Source organism: Acanthaster planci, linkage group LG15 (genome assembly GCF_054643075.1).
Source record: "Acanthaster planci isolate LZ-2023a linkage group LG15, COTS_SCS, whole genome shotgun sequence".
NCBI lineage: Eukaryota > Metazoa > Echinodermata > Asteroidea > Valvatida > Acanthasteridae > Acanthaster > Acanthaster planci.
In genome coordinates this window covers 2439756-2462515 of record NC_141791.1, presented here as the reverse complement: position 1 = coordinate 2462515, position 22760 = coordinate 2439756, and the positions used below count along the sequence as shown (strand labels likewise).

At 43.6% G+C, this 22760-nt stretch overlaps 1 protein-coding gene across 4 annotated transcripts in view; it reads left to right on the top strand.

Annotated features, from left to right (window-relative positions):
- LOC110974602 (four and a half LIM domains protein 3-like) overlaps positions 1 to 22760 on the top strand; it is a 130097-nt gene that overhangs the window by 47358 nt on the left and 59979 nt on the right. Inside the window, exon 1 of one of the 4 annotated variants that reach the window (XM_022226379.2) lies at positions 17216 to 17562. The exons of the other annotated variants lie outside the window; for them this stretch is intronic. Within the exon in view, the coding sequence (XP_022082071.1) occupies positions 17536 to 17562 (27 nt within the window). The 5' untranslated portion in view covers positions 17216 to 17535. Of the gene's footprint in view, positions 1 to 17215; positions 17563 to 22760 lie in introns of those variants that run through there. 4 annotated transcript variants of the gene reach the window in all.

Here is a 22760-nt window from a genome sequence, read left to right as displayed (position 1 = left end):
TCATTTTGATCTTGGAATTCGTTCCTGGACAGTATTGGTGCCACTTGAATTCTGACAAAGCCATATGGCCGAATCGAGAGGAGAAAAATCCACACCAGTGCCGAATAAAATAATCATCGTATTCGTTACATGTTTTTGTTGATCCGTTGTAGCTTGCTGCAAATCGCGTGAGCAGGTGTTGCTAAGTGGGGCAGGCGACTTATGATAAATTAAATTTATGTTCTCGTCTCAAGCTACCTGTCCAGGGAATGTTCGGGTGTGCTCGTCAGCCCCATTGGAACCATAGGCGTTTCAGTTCCGGGACGACAGCTGTCTTGCAGCATGCAGGAGCAAAATGAAATTAAAGCGTCGTTATTGCCGAATTTAGCCCCATCAAATGGTGGAAGGAAAAATAAAGGAGTGGCAAAGATCGTCATCATGTGTGATTACTAGATTACAGGAGTTGCCGGAAGAAAAAGCAGCACAGATATACCCTGAATCCAACAATTGAGCTCCTTTAGCAGCAAATTAGGGAACCGCAGTCGCTGATGTCCTTCAGTTTTTTTATGTACAATGTAGGGCCTAGATAGTCAACCAGTAAAGAGCCTGTGCTATGTAATTTGTGACCCGCTCTGCAAAAAAGGGTAATAAGTCAGGCAATGCCAAAACATGTCATGGCCTGTTCTATTTGGAGAGGGCAAAATGTCTTCAAAATGTGATTTTGTGTTTTTTTCTTTAATAGCGTCTATAACATTTTTATTTTCAGAATTTGTGACTACAAACATGGATACTGATGAATAAAGATGAAAAATGGATCATTCAGTTGGAAATTCTACATAGCATTGTGTTTTCAAGTGCTACACTTTCTGAGCTTTTTCTCGACAAGTGCTTTTATTGAATCTGAAAATGTGGATAGACAAATATCTATATATCTCCGGAACCCAGCACACTACAGGGGTTATTCATATATCAAATTGTAGCTTTTGATGTACAGAATCCAACCATATCAAAAACTCGTAACCTGAATCTGGCGACTTATTACCCATTTTTCTAGGGCCGGTAACATTTGGTTTGTATGTTGTCAAATGGAGCTGTGGAGAAAACCAATAGACGGATTGACAGTGACACGGTGTAGGCATTCATTCACCATTCCATGTTTTGCTCACGTCTGTGAACGGACAGAATGTTTGAACTGACATCGTGTCCTAAAATAAATTCCCTTAAAATTCCCACATGGAGTTAAACACTGTATTGAACATCAAGTGCTCAGTAAATATAAATTGCCATAAAAATACATTTGGCAAGTTTGCCGTCTTGTGCGGAACTGTGCTTGTTTACCACAGACTCAAAGCTTTGCATGTAAAACTCCTCCTTTCCTCATTCTTTGAAGGCTTAGGAATTACCATCAAGGTCTCTCAGTCTGCCAGCGGCCTTGTAGACCAGTCAGCCAAACATCCTTGAGTATTAAAAGCCAGGGACAGCTAGCTCAGAACCTGCTGTAAGAACTGAAAGCTTTAGTGTCAATAACAATCCCAATGCTTAGGCTGTAACTACATGTAATTTGTCCCTCTGGAGCAATTCAATAAAGTTCATGTACTCAAACTCTTCTATTCATTCATTAAACGGCTGTATTCTCCCTTCTGCATGGTTCAGCTTATTCTCGAACACCCCCCCCCCAAAAGAAACCAGCCTGACCCCAACTGAGGTCACCTGAAACAGTTGTGGATTTTTTTTTTTTTACAACCTGTGCCCCATTGTGAGGTTGGGAAATCCATCACATTAACCACAGATCCCCATGTGTCAATAATAACCAATGGGCTGGTACTGTAATAGGATTATCCCCTGTCCAAATGCTGATGAGGAAGTTGATATGCAGCCCCTGTGTAATCGGGTTAGGGCTGGAAACTCTGCACTCTGGTTGGGGAGGCTGAGCTGCCTTCAAACTTGTCTATGCACCAAGGGGAAGAGGTGGGGGGGGATTAGTTTTAACCCTTGTATTGGTTACCCCAAATTCAAACGGTAACTTTGCTTGCCAGACTTTTTAGTGGCGGGCATTTTCAAATATACCAGTACTCACTGACAGAACTTTGTTTTGTTCATGCGTCGGAGTGACAAACTTATCAAAAGCGGGGAAAAACAAGGGGTGCATCCGGTGGTGGGTGGTAAAGTTTCACTGCATGGCTTGAATGAAGTTAGAACAGTTGTGAGAATGAATGCACACCTGAAGTTGGGATAGAGAAGACTTTGCCACTGTTGGATGGACAAATAAACGGAATTGCACAGAAGCAGTCCCTCGTGGCGGCTGAATGTATTTAAAAAAAAAAAACGGAAATGTTTCAACACACTCGTGTTATTGGTCCCCTTTCAACCTCACTAAAAGCTGTACTTGTTGGCACACAGCGGAAACCTTCGTGCGCGATGCTTTCGGCTTGAGATAAGGAAAACGCACGGCCATTATGCCGCCCTCATTTGCACATCGCGATGACCCAGCAGCCTCTTGAATGGTTTATTGACGAGGTGAAGAGATCGGGCCGTATTGACTCGAGTCAATGTAGCAATGAGACAGTTGGATGGACAGTCATAACCCTACGTGTCAGATTGCAGAAGGGCTCCATTCCACTCCCCGTTTTTTCTCCTGTTAGCAGACAAGGTTCCCCTCTTCCTCCTGTGAGTGGACACGGGTTTGGCAAACGTGCAGCTGCCAGAGAATACGAGAACCGAAAAGGGATTGTGTATCACCCGTGCTTAATAGGGTATACAGGGTACTTGACAATTGCTGCATTTCTTCTTTTTTTTTCCTAAGGACTGAGTGCATTGGATTTGCCTTTCAAGATGCTCCCAATCGCCGTGATGTTGTTTTCTTTGATAATAGACCGGGCCCAGTGGAGAGCCAGATTGAATAAAGCAGAATCAATTTACATTATAACTGTAAGTTGTTGGTCGTGGGGAGAGTAAAGTGTGTTTTGAGTATTAAGTCTGTACAGCTGGTGCTGCCTTGGCCAAGTTTAATTGATGATATTCAGTCTTAGATTATACTAAAGGTGAGAGTAAACAATACCAAAACATTTCATGTTATTCAATGCAACTTTGGAATCTTAAATGATATTGATAACTGTTTTCATTCTTGCTCGAAAAGGCAATTGTATTAAAACTACAGCTGTGGACTATCTGGATGCAGAATTGCGAATGATGAGTTGCGCTTCAGGCAGTAAAGCTTTCTGCTTAATTGGTATCTGTATCCCAAAGAGAATTCCTGGTCCAAAATTGGATTACAAAATGGCATCTGCTTTCTTTGAATATCCCAAATTGTGGAACGTAATGTAATTAGCAACTGAATTTTGGCATTTGCTCAAAGCGGCAGACTTTTTTTTAGGAAAATGATTTGCTCATGGAACACTGGTTTTGTCATTTTTTTTTCTATTCACAGGATTGTTAACCAAATGTCTCTACCTATTCACACAACCAGTTGTAGAAAGAAATAGCCACCGCTTTCAGAAATATGCATTGAAATTTGTTGAAGGTTCACAAGTTGAAGGGATGGACACATTCCTGCCTGTAGCTGTTCTTTGAACCCCAAAAGTGCAAGGCACTATGTTGCGTGTTTTACTTGAATCTTGTGAGAAAACTAGTAAAAGCATCCGGTGAGCCACCGCTATTTTCAGTACAAACAACTGTAAGAATAGAGCCTGGAGTCTGTAGAAGGGATTTCGCATGATGAAGATCTACAGACGATCTGGAAAAGGTGGACATGGGAGATGATTGTTTCTTGGTTTGAAGTCAGGCAAAAACATGGGCCTAAATGTGCCTATTGTATTTTCCCATGCCTTTTTAAAATGGAAATGCAATTTAATGAAATTGAGAAAAAAAAAAAAGCAACAGCCATGTCTTGATAGAACAATATCTAATCCTACCACCAGTAACGGACACACGGACATCATGGGACCATTTAAATTTTCTCACAGTGCTCTTGAACACAGACTTACATAGATTCCCGGCTCGGTCCACATGTGGATTGGGTTTTTAGTTCCTACCTGATTCCGTGGGTTTTACCCAGACATTTCTTCTCTGGGGCTTTCCTGCCACCTCTAAATCTTTAACTGCTTCTTACTGTCTCCTTTCCATACATGTAGGTGGATGTGGGTTGTTTCAGTGGTGGCTGCCTGAAGCGCCCTTGTAATCGGCTTGACTGTGTTTAATGTCTTCATTGTACAGCGCATTTGAACATATCTGTATGAAATTGGTGCTTTTTAAGTGAGTCAGTCATTAATTATTTATCATTAATTGCAAAACCCTCTGAATATCTGTGGCCACCCGAGGCACCTTTGTATGCCATTGGCTCGACAATATCTTCATTGTACAACGCATTTGAACATATCTGCATGAAGTTTGCACTTTATAAATGAATAAACTGTTATTTATTTATTATTAATTACCAACCCGCTCTGAACATTTGCCGGCAAATGGCATGCCCGGGATTGTACATACGTCTATTTGTTGGGCGGGTGCATTTCAGAATCTGCATCTGCTTTTTTCCAGCAAGTTTCTGTGAGCAGAGTTGTAATAGTTCCCTAGATCTTCTCATCCTGTGCAGACGGCACGATACACCCACCAATGCCTGTTGCTTCCCTGCGATGTTTCTTTTCACAGCTCTCGATCAAAATATATGAAGAGTGCAGTGCACTGCTCGTCTCACTTCTTATTCACAAATGTGAAGATGTCTGTCATACCCGCGTCAGTCTGCTCCCCCCCGCAAGAAGCCGAGAATGGCCCTGGTCATTATCTGCCGGCTTCCAGGGTGGCACATAGAGACTCTTGTGAAAATTCCTTGTTCCTGGCTGTGTATGCTGCCCACTGCTCTCACCCCCTCTTGTGGCCATTGCAGGTTAGTACATGCAGTGTGCACACCACTCCATGACTTGTTGATTGCTTGGTACTGCTCGTTAAAAAGTCACTTCGTGAGCTCGTCATGCAAAGACTGGACATGCGCACGCACAATGCTTACCGTTGATCGCTAAAATGTTGGACTAAACATCTTGAAAAGTTTCCCCCTCATTTGCTTGCTGCACTCAGCACCTACCCTGTGATCCATCTTGCATCCGAAAATGGAAAGCCCCGAAAGTCATTAAGGCGCCCTTAATTTGAAGTCTGTTCTTGCGCCCCTTCTCCGCAGTATCGAATTCAGATCGCTTTGTATTCAGCTCTGACCACGGGCTATTAGGAACCACCCCAAGGGCTACATCAGATTGAGTCTTCTGGCATTATTAAGCTCGCCCGGCTGATGTTTTGTCTTGGAAGGAGAAAAGGAAAATGAGGAAAAAATGGGAGTAATCCGTTTAGTGGTAATCGTCATCCGACCGATGACGATGTATGATTACCGGTCTGGTGCCAGCCTCCTGAGCCAATCAAGTTAGATTAAAATGGAGCATAGCAGAAATGTAGGCACAAAGACTTAAAGGGCTCCATCTGGGTGAAAAGTTGGTGGCTCTTTTGATTTGAACGAACTTATAAACAGGTCTCCTGTAAATTTCTGTGTTTTGTTTGTTTTTTGTACAGTTTTGCTTTGTTTTGTTCGTGTTCTTGATTTAATAGCATGGCAAAAGCCCTGATCTATGAATCCCAATCCTGCTGTTCTCCCAGGTTTAACATTACTAATGTTAGGTCAGGAGCCAGGCCTCTGGTCATTACTCTGTCCTCAAGAATTGTGAGATTTTGGCACTTTGACCCGGGAATCAGAGAGCTCAGCAGGAAGTTCTACAGTTCATAAGCTGAGTTGTGAGATGCACAAAAAGTTCAACTGTGATTGATGTAAAAATGTCACCCGCCTTTAATGAGTTGTAATTCGCCCAAGCCCGTTTTGAGTTAATGTAAAATCAATGGGAATATGGAACCCACAACATTTTTCACCCGTGCAGTGAACAATTGCAAGATCAGGGTTCGCTCTCTCTAACGCAAAGGAAAATAGAAATATCGTGGACAGAAATGGCCTTATAAGGAATTGAAGGGGATCTGGTCATAATTGGTTTGAAAGCACATCAGCTCTATGATCAGATGCAGGTAAATCTCCCTGGCGGACTCTTCTTGCCAAGTTGACTCTCCTCCTGACTCGGTCACTTGCCCACACAGTGGTGTTCTCCCGGTCTATTCCTGTCTATTCCCGGGATGCCAGATGTAGGTCAGAGCATTGACACGATGACATCATCTGTTGTCCACAGTGATTGATGCCCAACCCCCCCAAGGGTGTCGTAAGGGCACCCCGGTAGTAATGACCCTTTAAATTTGGTAAGGTGATCTTCAATGTTTTCTCCTTGGGTAGGAGAAGGAAACCTCTTTCTTCAGGCTGAAAAGTGATCTTGGGGCAGTTTTTAATGTCTGCCAGGGTTTACCAGGCTGATGGTCTTGTCAGTTTGGTAGCTCACAGGAGATGTATATGTAGTTCCATGATTTCCCGGTGACTGTTCTGTCCATTTACGGAGTAAATTTGTTTTGCTCTACAAGACTTATGATCGCCATTACCTGTTACTAAAAAAAAAAAGTATTTTTGTGTCTGTAAGGGCTGAAAATCCAGATGCCGTGAATCTAGAGTTTCATGTTGCGTGCTGGGCTTTTTGCCAAGTCTGAATCAAAATTAAAATACCAGTCGGATTGAATCAGTCTCCAGACAGTCAAAAAATAACAAATTCGGTTTCCGTTCTTCCAGTTGACATCCACGTTTTGTGCAGAGCAAGGAATATAAGTTGTCACAAATGAATATTTAATTAGCAATGCCATTTTACACAAATCTACATTGTACATATATGCACAGCTTGTACAGATTGGTTCAGACTTACAGCAATTGTTTCTGATTGCTCCTTTTTTAACAACAAAGAGGAGTACTGTGCTTCACTCAAAATGAACAATTTTAAGAGAGCAACGTGTTCATCGATCGTACTTTCAATCTACATGTGTAATCAACTGGTGCTTTTCAAGCAGCAGTTACTTAAAAAAGTCATTAAAAACTCATTTCATCCCAAGACTGAAGGTTGATATGGAGACACTACCATTTTTGAAATTACTTTTCACACATCCAGCTACAAGCCAAACATTATCGCCAACCCCCAAGGCCGGCTGGTCAGAGGCAAAAAGGGGACTCGGAATTGATTTCTGACAGCACTACCCAGTTGTGATTCATTTGATTTTGCCATCTGTTTCTGCTGGGTCTGAATAGCTCGATTTTTTTCATCCATCCCTCTGTAATTTTCACCTGTAGTCTGGGGTGTTTTCCTCTCTGTGTGTATCCGGTGTCCTTGCTACATGAACCTTCGGGTGTCATGACTAAAACTTTCTTCGTCTGTCTCCAGAATTCGTTTCATTTTATTCATTTCTGTAACTCCAGGTGGCAAGGGTTGATATTCAACAACTGCCACGCAGAGGCGTTGCAGTGTAGCCATCTTACGGGCCAGTGCTTTTGGTCCACAGGTTATGCACAGAGAGGTTTCCCAGTGGAACAAAAGAACTGCCCTGCAAGATGGCTACCATGCAAACCTGTATAGCATTTAATATGTAACTTGCATTCTAGCTTGGATGACTTGCATACAAGTTATATGTTACCTCAGTAGTGTGAGGTCCCTGCCAACCGCATCAATATTTGCATAAATACATGTATGATAAAAATCACTGTATACGGTGTATTTTCTACATCAAGAACAATCGACAGATATCTTGGTCTTGGAACAGAAGCACCTGCCCTTTTTTCCCCCCTACTGTTTATTGTAACCCCTTTTTCATACTCTCAAACTCGGCTGACTGATTGCCCCTCACCAAATTTGTCAAACACGTGTCTGGAAGAGCGGTACACCCAGTTGAGGATGGGGGGGGGACGATTTTGAGAGCTTGTCCAAAATGTTTGAAAGTGGAAAGCACTTGAAACCCTGATCACTGTCCATGATCAGGACAAGAGTTTACATTGTGTCACCCACAATACATGCAGAACAGCAATCTGGAACTCTAATTGGGGGGTGATGCAGATACATTTACAAGCCTGTCACAGTACTTGTCGTGTTTGTCGGTATTTCCCGAACGGGATACTTTGTTCCAGCCAAAGGATAAACTGGTAAATGACAGCCTGTGAAGATTCGTCGCCAAACGTGTCCCCTCATTGGTGTGTCTCTGCCTTCGTCATCAAATGTGTCTCCTCATTTTCTGATTGATACCATAGGCCCCTGCAAAATTTGGGCGTGGATGAATTCCATATACAGCTTTTAATTCTATCAGCAGCCGCCACTGCCAAAGAATGTTGCCATAGTACAGATAGCAGTTCCCCACTGGCAAGCACATGGACGCAAACTGTCTCAGTACACTGTAAGCGGAACCTGTACACAATGACCTCCCCCCTTCTAAATTGCATTAAAAACATAAACGGGCTATGTGGATATGTTGTGCCCCAGTGCCTGCCTGCGGTGCACTTTGGTCAGAACTCCGACCCTCGGGGATGAAAATTTCGAATAGAGTTTCCCCCCTCAAAACACAATCACTAAAATTGTTCTACAGTTTCGATCTCGAATGCTTACAAATCCCTGCCGGCAGTCGATCGACCGAACCGCTCTGTTTGCGTAACTGGTAGAAATCCTCGCTCGTCAAGCGGTTTCTTTTGATTGATCTCATCGTTTTTCTTTTTGCTGTTTTTTTTTTTTTTTAAGACGGGTGATTTTGGCCTAGAGGAAACATCCGTGTCTTTGTGATTTGAATGTAGTGAGGGAATTAGGCCACATATTGATCTCCGAGGTTTGGGCGACAGTTTATCTTTCGCCGTCTGTAAGAAGCATTTAGTCCATTAAGGGGAGGGGAGGGGGTTGGAAACTTGGAAATTTCCCCCTCTCAAGACTGGGGTACGTTCACGTTGGTTTGGGCCAGTGCGAGAAATGCAGTAGGCTTTGGACAAATTTGATATGCATATGTGTCCATGCACATCGTAAGATATACCACCGGGTTTTGAGGTTTGGTCTGTCTTTTTGAAGCTGTATTCTGGTTTAGGGTGTAGAGTTTGATAAAAACGTTCATTAGTCTGTTCTGAAATTTTGTGGCATGAATGTAGCGTAAAATTTTCTTGATCTAAAGAAGGCATCCCGAAGGGTAAGCGCAGGCATAAAGTAGATTTTGTCAACAAGATAAATGGAGACATTAACGTGTCTCAAGGCTGGATACTCACTCAGATGGGCCTGCACGCTTCTTTTTTTCTGAGTTCGAGCTTTTTTTTTTTTTCTAATTGCGTAAGGCAAAGACCTTGGGGGAAAAATGTCAGTGGAAATGGAATGACCAAAGAAAAAAACCTCGAACCATTGAACGTGAATTGTGTTTTCAAGATGCCTGGGAGCTGAGTCCTTTGTTGTGAAGGAGTAAATTTGCACAACATTTTGTGACTCTTAGATTTTAAAAAAGGTGATGGGATGGCCGAGCAAACAAGTCAAGCCTGTTTTGCTGCATTGCTGGGAACAGCTCTCCCCCCGCAGCATCCAGAACATTGTTTTCACCAAGGTTCAGAGTGATGTCAATCAGGTTATCCTCAGACACTGAAATGTCTATGGTACGTTTCACCAAGTAATGGCTTTGAAATTCACTGACTTCAATAGGCTACGTTCTCCGTTCACTTGGGGAAACTTTGAGACAGACTTCAGACATAAGGGACTGATGTATTGTTTTGAGATGTTTTCCATTTTGGCTTTCGATGTTGACGCGTGATTCACATCAAGTGCATTAGGCCTAATGTTAAGTCGGAAGACGGGCTTGACTTTGATGCACACCAACTAGCTTTTACAAAACCGTCCATTTGAGGGCGCCATCATTGCATCCCCCTTTCTGCTACTCCACCCTGTTTTCACCTCTCCCCACCCCTTTTCTCCGGACCTTTGACCTCCCACATTTGGTCCAATGCAGCATTTTTGTCGGATGATTCGAATGGACAGCCAAGCTTTGCCATAGAGGCTGTCATTCTTGGTGGCATTACACGTATACCTGTGTCTTACATGCCTCTGGCCTGGCTGCATGGTATGAGTAACAGCAAATATATATGCTGGGGGTCGGTGACCTCAGCCCTCCTTTAAACTGCTGCCTTGTTTTTACATCCTACATGTAGTTGGTGTTGCATTGTACGTATGTGTATGGCAGTTGGTTAAACTACACGCCCACAAGCAACTGGCAGTACGTGAGCTACATGTGTGTCACATCTCACATTCTCCAGTCTGCACATTCGACGACGTTCAAATGTACACAAGGTTATTGACCCAACCTCCTCATGCCCCAAACCATGCACTTGTTATGTTACTTCGTGTTCCTTATCCTATTCGCTAACAAATTGACGAAGATGGTCACTGACACCCTTCCCAACCCCCCACCCACCCCCCAACAGCCACCTCCTCTTACCAATAAGTGGCATATCTGCCCACGGCCCATGAGCCACAACCGAAAAAGCCTCGCCGACAAAGCCATCCGAAGTGGGGATATTTCCTCGTGCGAGCCACCTAGAGGCTTACAACACCGGCTTCCCCCCATCACCGCTCTGTTTCTGAGCATCATATCGTCATCTACGGCTTTCTCCTCGCTTCTGAACAGTGGTTTCACCGAGGTCGTTGGCTCGCTCGATTAGACATTCCGGCCCAGCATTTCTTCGGTACCCTTCGGGGAAATAAGACAGCGACACATCAGTTGGGAAGTTGGCAAATTTTTTTTCCCCTTTGCTACATTCAAACGAGGATATCACGTGTATTTAGTGTCACATATGCCTGCACATACCTGGAAGCTGTCAAGCTAGAATGGATTCAACGCTCATCCCTTTTTTGTGTTCCCACTCAGACTCGGAGCTATACACGTACCGCCATTGAAATGATACAGTGGATATGTTCGATATTGGTTTTCATTCCGTTTACAAACCCTGCAGCTAGGTTCCAAGACTGGCTGCATGCAATGTTAGACTCCTTCGTAGCATACATGTACATAATGGCTTTTCGGTGCAATTACTGAGACGTTGAGCATGGTGATGTTCTGAGTGGCATTGAATTGATTTGAAACCTAGCTGGCTGTCTAATGATGGCTTCTATTGGCACAGGTTGTATTTCATTGTGCTCGCTAGAGGCGGCAAGTTTTATTAATCGGAATATTTCCCTTCTGTCTTTTCTTTTCCTTTCTTGTTGGTAAGTCCCGTTGACTCTAGCAGTGCTGGTCATGATTTTGACTTGGGAGAATTGTCACAAGGTGATGTGTATATTTTGTAAAGATTTGATGGCCTTGAGGTGCAAGTGCAGCTCATGAAGAATTCATCTCCTCTGTGCGTCCTGAATAAGTAAACAGCTACGCCAAGAGCAGTGGCATGCGGCTTGGTCTCATTCCAACGCTTTCTCGGCGAGACAAGATAAGCCCATTAATGTTTCAAGTACTTGTGTTCACGCTGCCTTCCTTCATACTCGGGGAGTGTTTGCCACTGCTCGCCTGGGGTGCCCTCGTGTGACTTGACTTGGCCATGAGGGGATTATTACTTTGTAACCACGGGGGCATGTCTAATAGAACACTTGTCTTTCTGCTCCAGTTGTCACATGGTTTGACCCCTGCCCCAGTTTTGGGTCTCATGATCTGAAGGCCTACTTTCAATTACACCTCCCTCTCCTCAGCATGCGTGGCCTCTCTCGGGCTGCGCACACAAATGGCATTAAATTGCTTTTCTCAGAGTAAAGCCCTCTTTTTCTCGCATGCAGCGGAGCTTTTTGATACTTAACTCCACAAAGATCACAAATGACTGATTAGTTTAATTCCTCTAACAAAAAAAAGGGAGGAACGAATGAATCATTATCAATTGTCTTTGCACAGTGTATCCAGCCCCCCCAAAAAACAACCCCGCCAAAAAAAAAACAACCCAAATTGTAAAAACTGATCCTTGGAAAAGTTAAACAAAAAGTCTAGAACACCCTTCCCTTAGAGGACCTAAAACGGGGTCCTGATGTTACCCAATACTCGCCTTCAAAAAAACATCACTGTACACGCTGTTCCCCTGCCCCCCCCCACAACCACCCACCTTCTAATCTCAGTGATCCAGTTGTTGCAGCTGACCCATCTCAGTACTGTTAGGGGATTCCAAGTCTGCCTATCAGCACTCGCCTCTATCGTGCAGCATCCATGGGCGTTATGAGGGAGGGTTTCTTTTCTCTTCGTGTTTGAAGATGACTTTGCAAGCAGTCAACTCAAAACTAAAAGAGTCAACTCAGAAAAACTCAGAACTCATTTGAAAGTAGCACTTGTAAGGCCATGTCTGAACAACTTGGCTGTGGCTTGAAAATACGCACAAGTCTATGGGGTCGCGGCTGCAGCCAGTTCCCATAGAGTTGTGGGTAATATGAAGCTCAGTGCAGCCAAGTAATATCGGACAGAGCCAAAATCTACCCCAAGACGTTGCCCAAAAGTCTGAAAACGCCTGCATTTCAAGTGGACATTTTTCCCGGCACTGTAGCTGGATTATTAGTGAACAGCAGTGGTCACAAAAACACACCAAGAAATATCAATTTTGCTTTTTTTTTTTTTTAAGCGAAGCGGTTTTTCCCTCGCATGCATTTTCTGTTGCATATTAACTTTCAAAGGTATCATTAGTCAAGTTTTGTTTCTTCGGAAATAATTGTAACGAGTGTTGGATTTTGAAGTACTTGTTGCAACACAGCTGAAGCTCTTAAGATGCCAGGTTATCCCGCTGATTGGCAGTGGGGGAGTGTCATCACTTCTCTGGCGCAGCGCATGTTTATTTCTCCTTGCCATTGCCGCAATAACAAATCCTCCCCCAATGTTCAACTTCCTCCTGGAAGTACTTAGTACAGATAAGTATTCTTATTAAAACGCAAAGGGCCGTCAGTCGCCTCGTTTGTTTAACACTGTTTGTTTCATCTTCTCTCCCCACGGAACAATAAAACGCACAGCTCCGATGGGACTCCTTGGACTTTCTGTGAATCCATGAGTCATTGAAGACAGTCCGGTCTTTAAATGGTGATGTTCAGACTGTCACCGCAAAGATACTCTGAAATGGCTAGGAAAGTGGCACTTTGATGAGCCGTGTATTGTTGTGCTCTGTGAGAAAGAATATTCTCTCCAACTGTGACTAATGCTATTTCTCCCCACCCACCCACCCACCAATTCAGTTCAAGATTTCCAGGTGCATTTTATGAATTGGGGAGTGCAGAGGGCTACTTCCTTGTATGAAAAGTAAACCAGTCTGGGATCAGGATTAAAACCAGAAACTTATGTGTGGGTTGCGCTTTTGGAGGGATGCGGGTGGGGGAGATTTGTGACAGAATCAGACGGCCTAGTCTTTCATGACAAATGAATTTGGTTCAGATGTTTAATACGACTTACGTGCTTCTCCGTTGGGAAAAAAAAATGGAATCAGAACTGCAGATAACAGAAGTTGGAACCGTTTTAATAAAAGCTGCACATTATCGTAAATTGACCCAGACTTAACTAGTGCATTTAACTTTCAGATGGGCTCCTTCAGTCCATAAATAGTTGTGGTGTAAGCCATGGCCAGCTGCCACATTGTGACCTTTCACCCCCTTCTTTCTTCTCAACCAGAATGGTGGGGGGGCAGGATGCTTTGGGTAACTTGGGTAAGGGGGTCATTCCTTAAATTTGGGGTCCAATATTGTGTGTGTGTCTCTGGCTAGGTCTGGGTGACTAGTGAATTTCAATAGTCATAGCGACTATCAGTAAATAGTCGCAACTAGTTGACTGGTCGTACCAGTTGTACGGGCCTAGTCCCTGCCACATCTGACATGTGATTGTGTTAGTTCGGATCACATTCTCTAATTACCTAAGAGTGATAAAATCAATGAAAATTTAACTGCCAAACAAATTGAAATAGTTTGAAATCAATTTTGGCGATGTTTGCTTGTCAAATTACACCACAGAGCAGGGACACAAAAATGGCACTCTTTTGGTACCCTGTCATCTTATTGGCTTGCATGGCTGATGTATAGAGGAAGCATTGGCCAAACTTGTGGGTCTTCAATCAAAGTGAAGCATGTACATGTAACCACCACCACTGGCACTTTCTCTACAGTTCTTGCCCCCCCCCGCGATCTCAGCTTGAGGTGGGAGGGAAGTTGACAGTAATACTGGGAAGTTGGCTCCCTGTGTGTTTTCCTTTTGGCTTGGATTACAGGAAAGCCCAAACTCTCTCACTGTGGTCCCCCATAGAGAAGGTTGCCAGTTTGCTCGGGTGAAGTCAGTAACCTAAAAATGAAAGGACGGGGTTGTGTGACTATAGTGTCAGTGTGATGTAAACATTTCAAGTATTAGAATTTTATTTGTTAGAGGGGTGGAAAACATGTTCACACAGTCGCCATTTCTTCAAACTTTTATTGGAGTGATTTGTCGAATGAAGTTTATATAACATGGAAGAAATTATTAATGAGTTCATCACTTGTTAAGTAAAAGCACCACTGGATTGCATCATCACTAGATGTTTTACGGTACAGTTTGTATCGATGTGACTTGTGTTCTACCTCGGCATTGTCATTTCCTTTAAATTCTGCAGCTTCAAGGATGGCTCATGAAAAGGCAGTTTGGAAGTCTGTTAATATTTCAGTATTGATGTCGGCTGTGCAATTAAGTTGATGAGGATTATGAAATTCAACCATGGCATGTCGGATCTTCTATGCCCCTCGCTCCATCAAATTCAGTCTCTCGGGCCCTGCCCAGCCCAGCCCCCCCTCTCCCGAAATCAAGTCAGAAGAGAACAAAAATAATTGGCCCTTATTATTTTCTCATTAGTTGCTGTATTCTGAAACGAAACCCTGCGATTGTTTTTATGTCACATGTCGGATGCTCCATCCATCGGACAATTATTCCTCCCGGCTTCTTATTTTGAAGCGGGCATCGAAATTGCCAAGATCTCCCTTCTGTCAGTTTTCCCCTCTCCACGAGAGAATAAGCTACCGCTGCATTTTGGACGTTTGGCCCTTGTATTTCATTAGAAGCGATCCGAAGGAAATGAAAGAGCAGTCCACTGTTTTGACCAGCTTTTAAGATTCTGGTTTTGTTGTTCTAGGGTTTGTAGAAAGGGGACAGCTTATCTCCCATCTGATCAGAAACAGAAGTGTGATGTTGAAAAGGATGGTTTCCTAGATTATATCAGAAAGTAATAAAGTAGAAACATCAGTCTGCCTTCTTGTTCAATTTTGTCACCGCCAGTGCAGATCCAGCATAATAAAAGAAAGGCTTTTAACCGCAGAAAAGAAGAGATGAGATTTCTACCACCCTTGGCAGACTCCTGGCCGTTACTTGAATTTCAAATGCATTTGGCAGTATGTTCGTTTGTTAAAGTGATCACATGTCTTGCTAACTTGAGTTCACAGACATTCCCTTGTATTTAAAACCATAGAAAATGTGGCAAAACTCGTGAAATACATGTACTCTGTGATAGATTGATCAATGTTCCATGTTGCTGAAGTGGTTGGACCTTATGTTAACGGGATATGCCTATCTTCTTTCTCCAATTAAAACCCCAAAACCCATCAACTCTGGCACATGAAGCACATGTACATCTGTATTCCCCTCCGAAATATCCTACTTTTTCACACAACCTATCATGTCCCTGAGGTCACTGACCTGCATTCACTTTTGTTTATGAGTACAAGGCCCACAGAGGATCCCATCAGCACAGCACTGGGAGAAATCCACTAATGACACTGTTTGATGGATTATGTCTGCCCATGTTGATGATGTCATTGAAGACCAGCATCCAGTCATCAGGCTGCTAATGAGTTTGCCAGGTGATATCACAAAAACATGGGAGGGGGTTAGGTAAGGGATAGAGAGAAGAAAAAAACCAGAGGCTGGGTTCAGATTGCTGCATAAAATGTGGCTTTGCCACAAATATTGGTCTGCCAGGGGAAAACCTTGACTTCATCAGCCCCCCAAACTTTTCATTTCTCGGGGGCACATTTTCTAGGAACACTTCAACCATTATGACCCCATAATCCTCTCCTGTTCAAGGAGAAAAGCAGTCATGGGGATTTGGGTTGAGTGTGGTAAAATGAGATCTTCTGTCTCCACTGATTCTAGTTTCTCTGATTTGTGGGCAATCTCTCAGAGGTGTCAAATTTAAATTGGAAAGAGATGAGGAGGCATCCTGGACCAATAAATCGTCCGCCCCCACCACGCCTTTGGCTGCAGGCAAAGCCATTGAGCTTCAATTTACCAAGCTCTGGCACAGTGCCCAAAACCTGTTTAATACAGTTTATGTTGCTTATGTATGTATCTGAATCTCCATTCTCTCCTCTTCATGACATCCCTCTCACAGGGACATTTCTGGGTTTATCTTTTTTGCATCTCTGCCAAAGTGCTGAGACTCGGGGAAAAAACAGGCAGCAGTGATAACGTGGCATACTAATTATATCAGGTTTGGGTTGGATCCAAAACCGCTGAGGATCGAATGCTGTTGAGAACATTGTCATCAATTTCCAATGCTTTTCTCCTGCAGATGTACGATGTAATTTACCACCATTGCCTGTTCTCCCCCTTCACCTAGCCCCTCCCTTCCCACTGCTCACCTTGTATCTCCTCCAGTCTCGGGCATAGTGGGCTGTAACATTACTGGTGCTTCCATATTGCTTCCCATCCACTGCCCCACCTAAACCACTTTTAATTAAAGCGTGTCTTCCCCTGTTTGTTTTCTTAAAGTCTGGCCGCCGGATCAATAGTCTGGAGCCGGCGTGGCGCAACAGACGCCAGGCCACAGCTTCCTCCATATATATCTTCACATAGATCATGGTCATAGGGAGGCTGGCGGTCAGTCCTTGAAAGCCGAGTAGCTTTTAATCAAGAGGATGATCGATTTAGAATTAAGGGAAAAGGGAGTATTGTATCCATGATGCTGAGGACTTGAAGGGAGAAAGAAGATACCACTGTGTAATGTAGAAAGAGCCCAGTAATTATTTAAATATCTGCCTTTTATAATTGGTTATAACTTCAGTCTTAAACTCGCAGAGATTTCCGGGAAGTGGATGACACTGCACTTTCTGTGTGAGTTGTTGCTGTCCTGAGGCATCATGACTTGCCAACCATGGTCTTGAGGTTTGTGAGGTGGGTGGGTTTGAGAGGGTGAGAATGAAAGTGCTTTTGTGCCACCCCCTGAGATAGTTTGGACTAGTCCGGTACCTGCTGGCACCCCACAGGAGCCAGCCCCTAACCGCAGTGGTGTCTCCTCACGGCCACATCCCCCTTTACATGTCTGCGTAATTCCTTGTGTTTGCCTCCCTTTGCCACCGCCGTCTCTCGGGCTGCACTGCTAGCCAGGCTCGCCCCAGAGTGGCTGTGCTTTGAAATGTCGGCACGGTCAATCACACCATCACCGACAACGTCCTCCCATGCGCAGTCATCAGCACCAAGCAGCAGTGTACTGTGGAGTCTCGGTCTCACTTTTTTTTTTCTCTCAACTAGTTTGAGAGTTGAGAGCCAGGGGATTCATCGGTACCGGGGAAACCTCTTAAAGGAATTATTTACTCTGTCTGGAAGTTGGAGACGAGGACACCAAACGTGGCTGAGTGTAGCATGAAAGGGCTGGTCTCCAAGAGCAAGGTATATAGATCAGGCAGCTTATAAATTCTCAGAGCGGATGTAGTTAATAGTTGTTTCCACAGACGTTTTTATTGCCGAATCAGGCATGGTGTTTGAAGATGTTTTATTGTTATGGTGTGGAAGTGAAGACAGGACAGATTCTTGACGAAATGGAAGTTTGAGTAGTTTGGAAAGCATTCATCACATGAGGGTTGCAGTCGCACTGTGAAACATCAAATTTAGCAGTAACTTCAGGGTGGGGGTTGAAAAACTTTGTTGCTTAGATGGGATGTGGCCAGTGTAAACATCGGAAGGGTGCCTAGTTGAAAGCATTTAGAAATTTAATTAAACTTAGGTCGAAGGTTGTTTACTCAGGTAAACCAGCACTCTGCAAAAAGTAGGGCGAAAGTTTTCATGAAGTGCCATCGATCAGCTGTATTGACCCTCCCACGTTAAGATTTGATGCTGTGGACGGACAAATCATTGCCATGAATGAGTGGTTTGCTGCGATGAGCTTGAAGAGAAATGGTCTTCACCTTATCACAGTCAGCCTCAAAGAGTGTTGATCTGAGTGTGAACACTAGATGTAAGTCCACACATCAGAGTTCAGTTCAGTTACTTAAGAATTACAAGCAGTGGGAAAATCAAGCGCGGAAACCGGAATGAGTTTTCCTGAAAGGTACTTTAAATGAAGGCACAGGTACTTGGTAATTGTGGGTGAGGTAAATGAGGCTCTTAAAGTTAAACTCGGGTACCTTAGAGTTCACAGCAGTTTCAATACTACACACGTGGCACTGACTTCCGAGCACGTTTGCGTCTTATTTTTAACAGCAACGTTGTCGCTGAACTTTTGGGACCTCAAGTGTAATCGTTAAGAATGGATATGTTGGCCAAGAGTGATTCCAAGAAGATTTTGCACTTCGCAGTGATGATGAGCACTGCATGTACATAAGTCTCTGTCTCTTATCCATCTCTGTAAGTTACAGCCGCACGAGAAACAGGTTGACTGGGCAATAAATTCCAAGTTGTTTGGAGACAGGAATCATCCCCTCCCCCATTAAAGATGAGTTCCGTAAATTTCCATGATCGAGGGCATAATGGAACGTAAGAATGGCGGGATGCCTGCCCAACAAGGGTTTAAACGAGGTAATTGCAATCAGATGCTCCTCAAGCTGGCAAGCATTGATATGGTGATTGTACGTGATGGTTTGATTAGCCATGTCTGTGGGCTGGTAGAAGGGTGGATGTTACTGAGGGGGGTGGGGAGGGAATGGAAGGGACTGTCACTTCTGTTGACTTTTATTGGAGTCAGGTAAAAGTTTAAAACCCTGTATGCACCGGTTGTAAAAATGTGTTGCCTCTCGCTTGTATCACCTACAGGCTATAAAAAAAAAAACTGCAGCTGTGGGAAGAATTCTGGCATTTCAAGCATCTGATTTCAGCCGTTACGGTATTTTGTATTGAGGCAGGTGTGTCTATTTCTTTGCTCTATGGTACATGTAAGGTGAATTAGAAGCATAAAAACCAGCCCTACAGAGTTGACAGAAACTTTCTTCCAACAAAGTTAAGAAAGCTGACAAAGACATGTTTACTGAAACACAAAGGAATTGGAGATATACTTTTTGCCATTACCAGGCTATTGCTCAAGGCAATATTTGTTCTCGTTGGTGGGTGCCCTGGCCCCTAACTTCCCGGGGCATCCTCAAAGGGAACAACTCTGTACACACTGCACAGATTCTGTTTCTACATGTCCATCTGTCCCTGTCTTGGTGGCATGTGCGGTTTGAATCCTTGTCCTCTCAAGAAAAAGAAACTGGTCATTCTGGGTTAAGGGGGGGAGGGGCTTGGAAATGAAACCGATGTAACTGCCTGGCATCTGTTCATTCACACCTCTTTGTTGCCTCGGGACTGGCGTCCAGGTGATGACAAAGCAGTGAGTGGCAGACATTGTTGTCAACAGCTTGGTCCCGTCTGCAATCAGTGAGATCTGATGTTTTGGTTGCCAACCAGCATGGCGAACTTGAAACCAACTGCGGCTAACCTTTCTAAAGATTTGGTCCTTGAAAATACCACATAAGTTTGGTTGTGGGCCTATCCAACTCTGCCCCAGACATGTGCGTCAGTCAATGAACTCTTCAGGTTTACAGTGGTGCTGTTAATGAGTGATTGATGGGTCAAAATAAGTGATTGCAGATACATCTAAATATAGTTTGGTTCACAAGAAATCAGAGGGAGTGTTCTTTTTTAGTATGTGGTGATCGTTGAAAACCTATGAAAGGCTGGGGATTATCTTAGTTTTGAAAAGGTTGAAATGCTTAATTTAGTTCTCTTTGTGACCAGGAACATGGCATAGAAGTCCGAGAAAATTACATCTGACTTTGTAACGGACAGAATGCCCCACATTTTCCACTGTCCCGGCCTGCAATCTGACTCCCTATTCAGCATGAGGCAAATCCAGACAACATTTGGAATAGGAGTCTTTTACTGTCCTGGAATTTGGGGTTAATTGACTTCGTCAATAAATATGCACATCACAAATATAGCTGGTCCTTGAGGATAATTCTGAACAAACAATGGAGCCACCATTATGTTTCAATTTATGATGTGAATCCTGCATTAATGATTAAATAGATTAGTCTATTATGTGCGTTGTCCTTGGTGGCAGATATTTGGATGTGCTTTACATGTATCATTCATCATATTGCTCAGAGAAGGAATCTTAAAGATTGAACTCCAGGAATGGCTGACTTAAAGAGGTTTTTTTCCTTTTAGGTCTAACATCTTGTTAGGGCAAATATATAACAAAAGTCCAGTGTTGGGAAACCAATAAACATTTTCATATAAAAGAGTCATATAAAAAATATTGTAGGGGTGTGCAAAGGCTGAAACAATCAGAATATTTTTTCTAAGGAAGTCAGTTTGACTTTGGTTTAAAGGAGACCTTTGACTCAGGTATCCCTCCCACGAGCTGGCTGTCAGCAGTTCAGCATGTGTGCAGAATTCATTTTCATGTCATCACAATTGAGTTGTCCTTCAAAGACTGATGGAGGGTCTGAAATCAAGTCACACTCACCCAGAAATTCATTATCGTGGTATTTTTCTGACCAAAGATGGCTGACCATACATTCCTCGACAATTAAGTCACAGTGTCACAGGGACAGGATTTTTTTCCTTCCGATTTTGGGCAGCATTGCATCAAAGTAAGCAGTTTCTGTTTCCAATGCGAAAATCTGTGTCTGATTCACAACTTTTTTTTAAAGAGGGTTCAGAGTCGTCAGTTTTGTGTTTGGTTGAGTTTCTGAATCCGAGGGATGTGAGATGGCAAGAAGAGAACTGTCAGAAACATTCTCATTTCCGGACCATTTTTACTTTGCAACCTCTCTGTGCATTCTTGGCACCACCGACCCCAACCTTGAAGCTGGGAGGGGGAGGGGGTAGAGTTTGGATTGCAGATCCCTCACCCTGCATCAAAATGATCATGTTGTCATCATCGATTTTAAGAGCATGCTATCTGACGGAAGTCACTGCTGGCCAGTCATTCTCCTTGTTTTTCTGGGCCTTTCAGCAACCACAGTGATCCACCCAGTCTTTCTTAAATCTGGCGTGGATTATGGCCAGTCAAAGCCGGGTTGGAATGATGGGAGGTTAGCATTGCAGGCTTGTCACCAAAATGGTTTCTGAAAAACCCCTTAATCCTTATTCTTTGAAGTCCTGAAGGGATGGCAGCTTTTTATCCCCGCTCCAAATAATAACTCATGACAGGGATTCATATTGTCAGCTTCATGTGGCATTCCTAGTCCATTAAAGGTAAGAAAGAAATCCCTCCCAGAAACCATTTAAAAATCTGTTCCGGAACTTCAGGCACCTAAATCCAAGTGTTTCCCCTGCCTTCGAGTTCAATAATTGAAACTCAAAATGGCTGTTGTTTATCCCACCCATCCTAGAACAATACACTGGAAAGGCACGGATCTTGCTGGAAGTGAATATTTCTTGAGACATTCTCCTTCTGAGTAAACCTCATCAGAATTTTTAGTTTGGTTTCTCTCGAATGCATCTTCTTGGTCTGAGCTTTCACTTTGTGACGGTGATATGCATTGGGTTTGTTTGCTTGTGACTGTAGAGTTAGATTTGTCAAGCCCTGAAACCACAGAGAAGAGTTCGGAAGTCCAAGTGCTTTTTTTTTTTTAACATTACACTGTAGTCACTTGCCAGGCCCTACATTGCCGTTATTTTCCGCACCACCCTCTCTCTGTAGTGTGTATATATGTATATATATATATAGCCGGCACGAGAAAGCGTGCACATGTGTGGAACAAAGCAAAACTCCACAGTGTCACTGGAAGAATGTTTCGTCATTGTAGGCCTCCACAAACAAATGTAATTTTATTTTAGCAATCTTGGGCCACTTACAATTGTGTTGCATACATGTATGTACATGCATGCCTTTCTGGTCTAATGTTGTCTGGGATCTGTAGCTGACTGCAAAATAATGACATGAGTTTGCCTTTAAGCAGTTTGTTTTTGATACAAATGTTGTGTATACATGCACTGACTACATGGACTTACATGTGCTTACACCTGCTTGGACACGGCTCACATAATCTGTAAACTTGCAACTTGTGTCCATGAACGATTGGAAGTGCATAGGTAAAGTGTCTGAGATGCTTTAGCACTGAGTCCTGCGTATGTGATGGCATTGGAGGTGGGGCACAGATGAATTGCTTGGTCAACCACAAGACTGATTCATCCATGTCTGACATTCCAGTCCTTTCAAGGTTTCAGGGCCCTCAAGCTACATGTTCGACCCGTTCCCCTCCAGGGGGAGAAAGTTGTCTTTAAGCTTTGTTCAAGTGGCATCCCTCTCACAGAAGAGGGGATCGGTTTGGAATATTAAGGTTCACAGGCGTTTGAGCCCGTACCGTCTCCAGATTTGGCATTTGGAGATAATGTGTTCAAACAGTGGAGTTTGGCGCACGGCCAGGGGCAGCTCGCAGGATTTGTTGACTGACCGACAGTTGACTCTTGAAGTTGACTGGGATACTCCGCTGGAGGCTGTCTCTCCCCTCCCTCTGAACCCTGATTAATACCAGTCACTGACCCCCTGTCCATCAAGAGGAGGGGGTGGCAAGTGACACGAGGGCCTGGCTGTCCCAAATATCATGTGGATTGATTCCTTAGAGTAGAACTGTTTTTGTTTTTGTCTGTAGAGTATTTGAGTT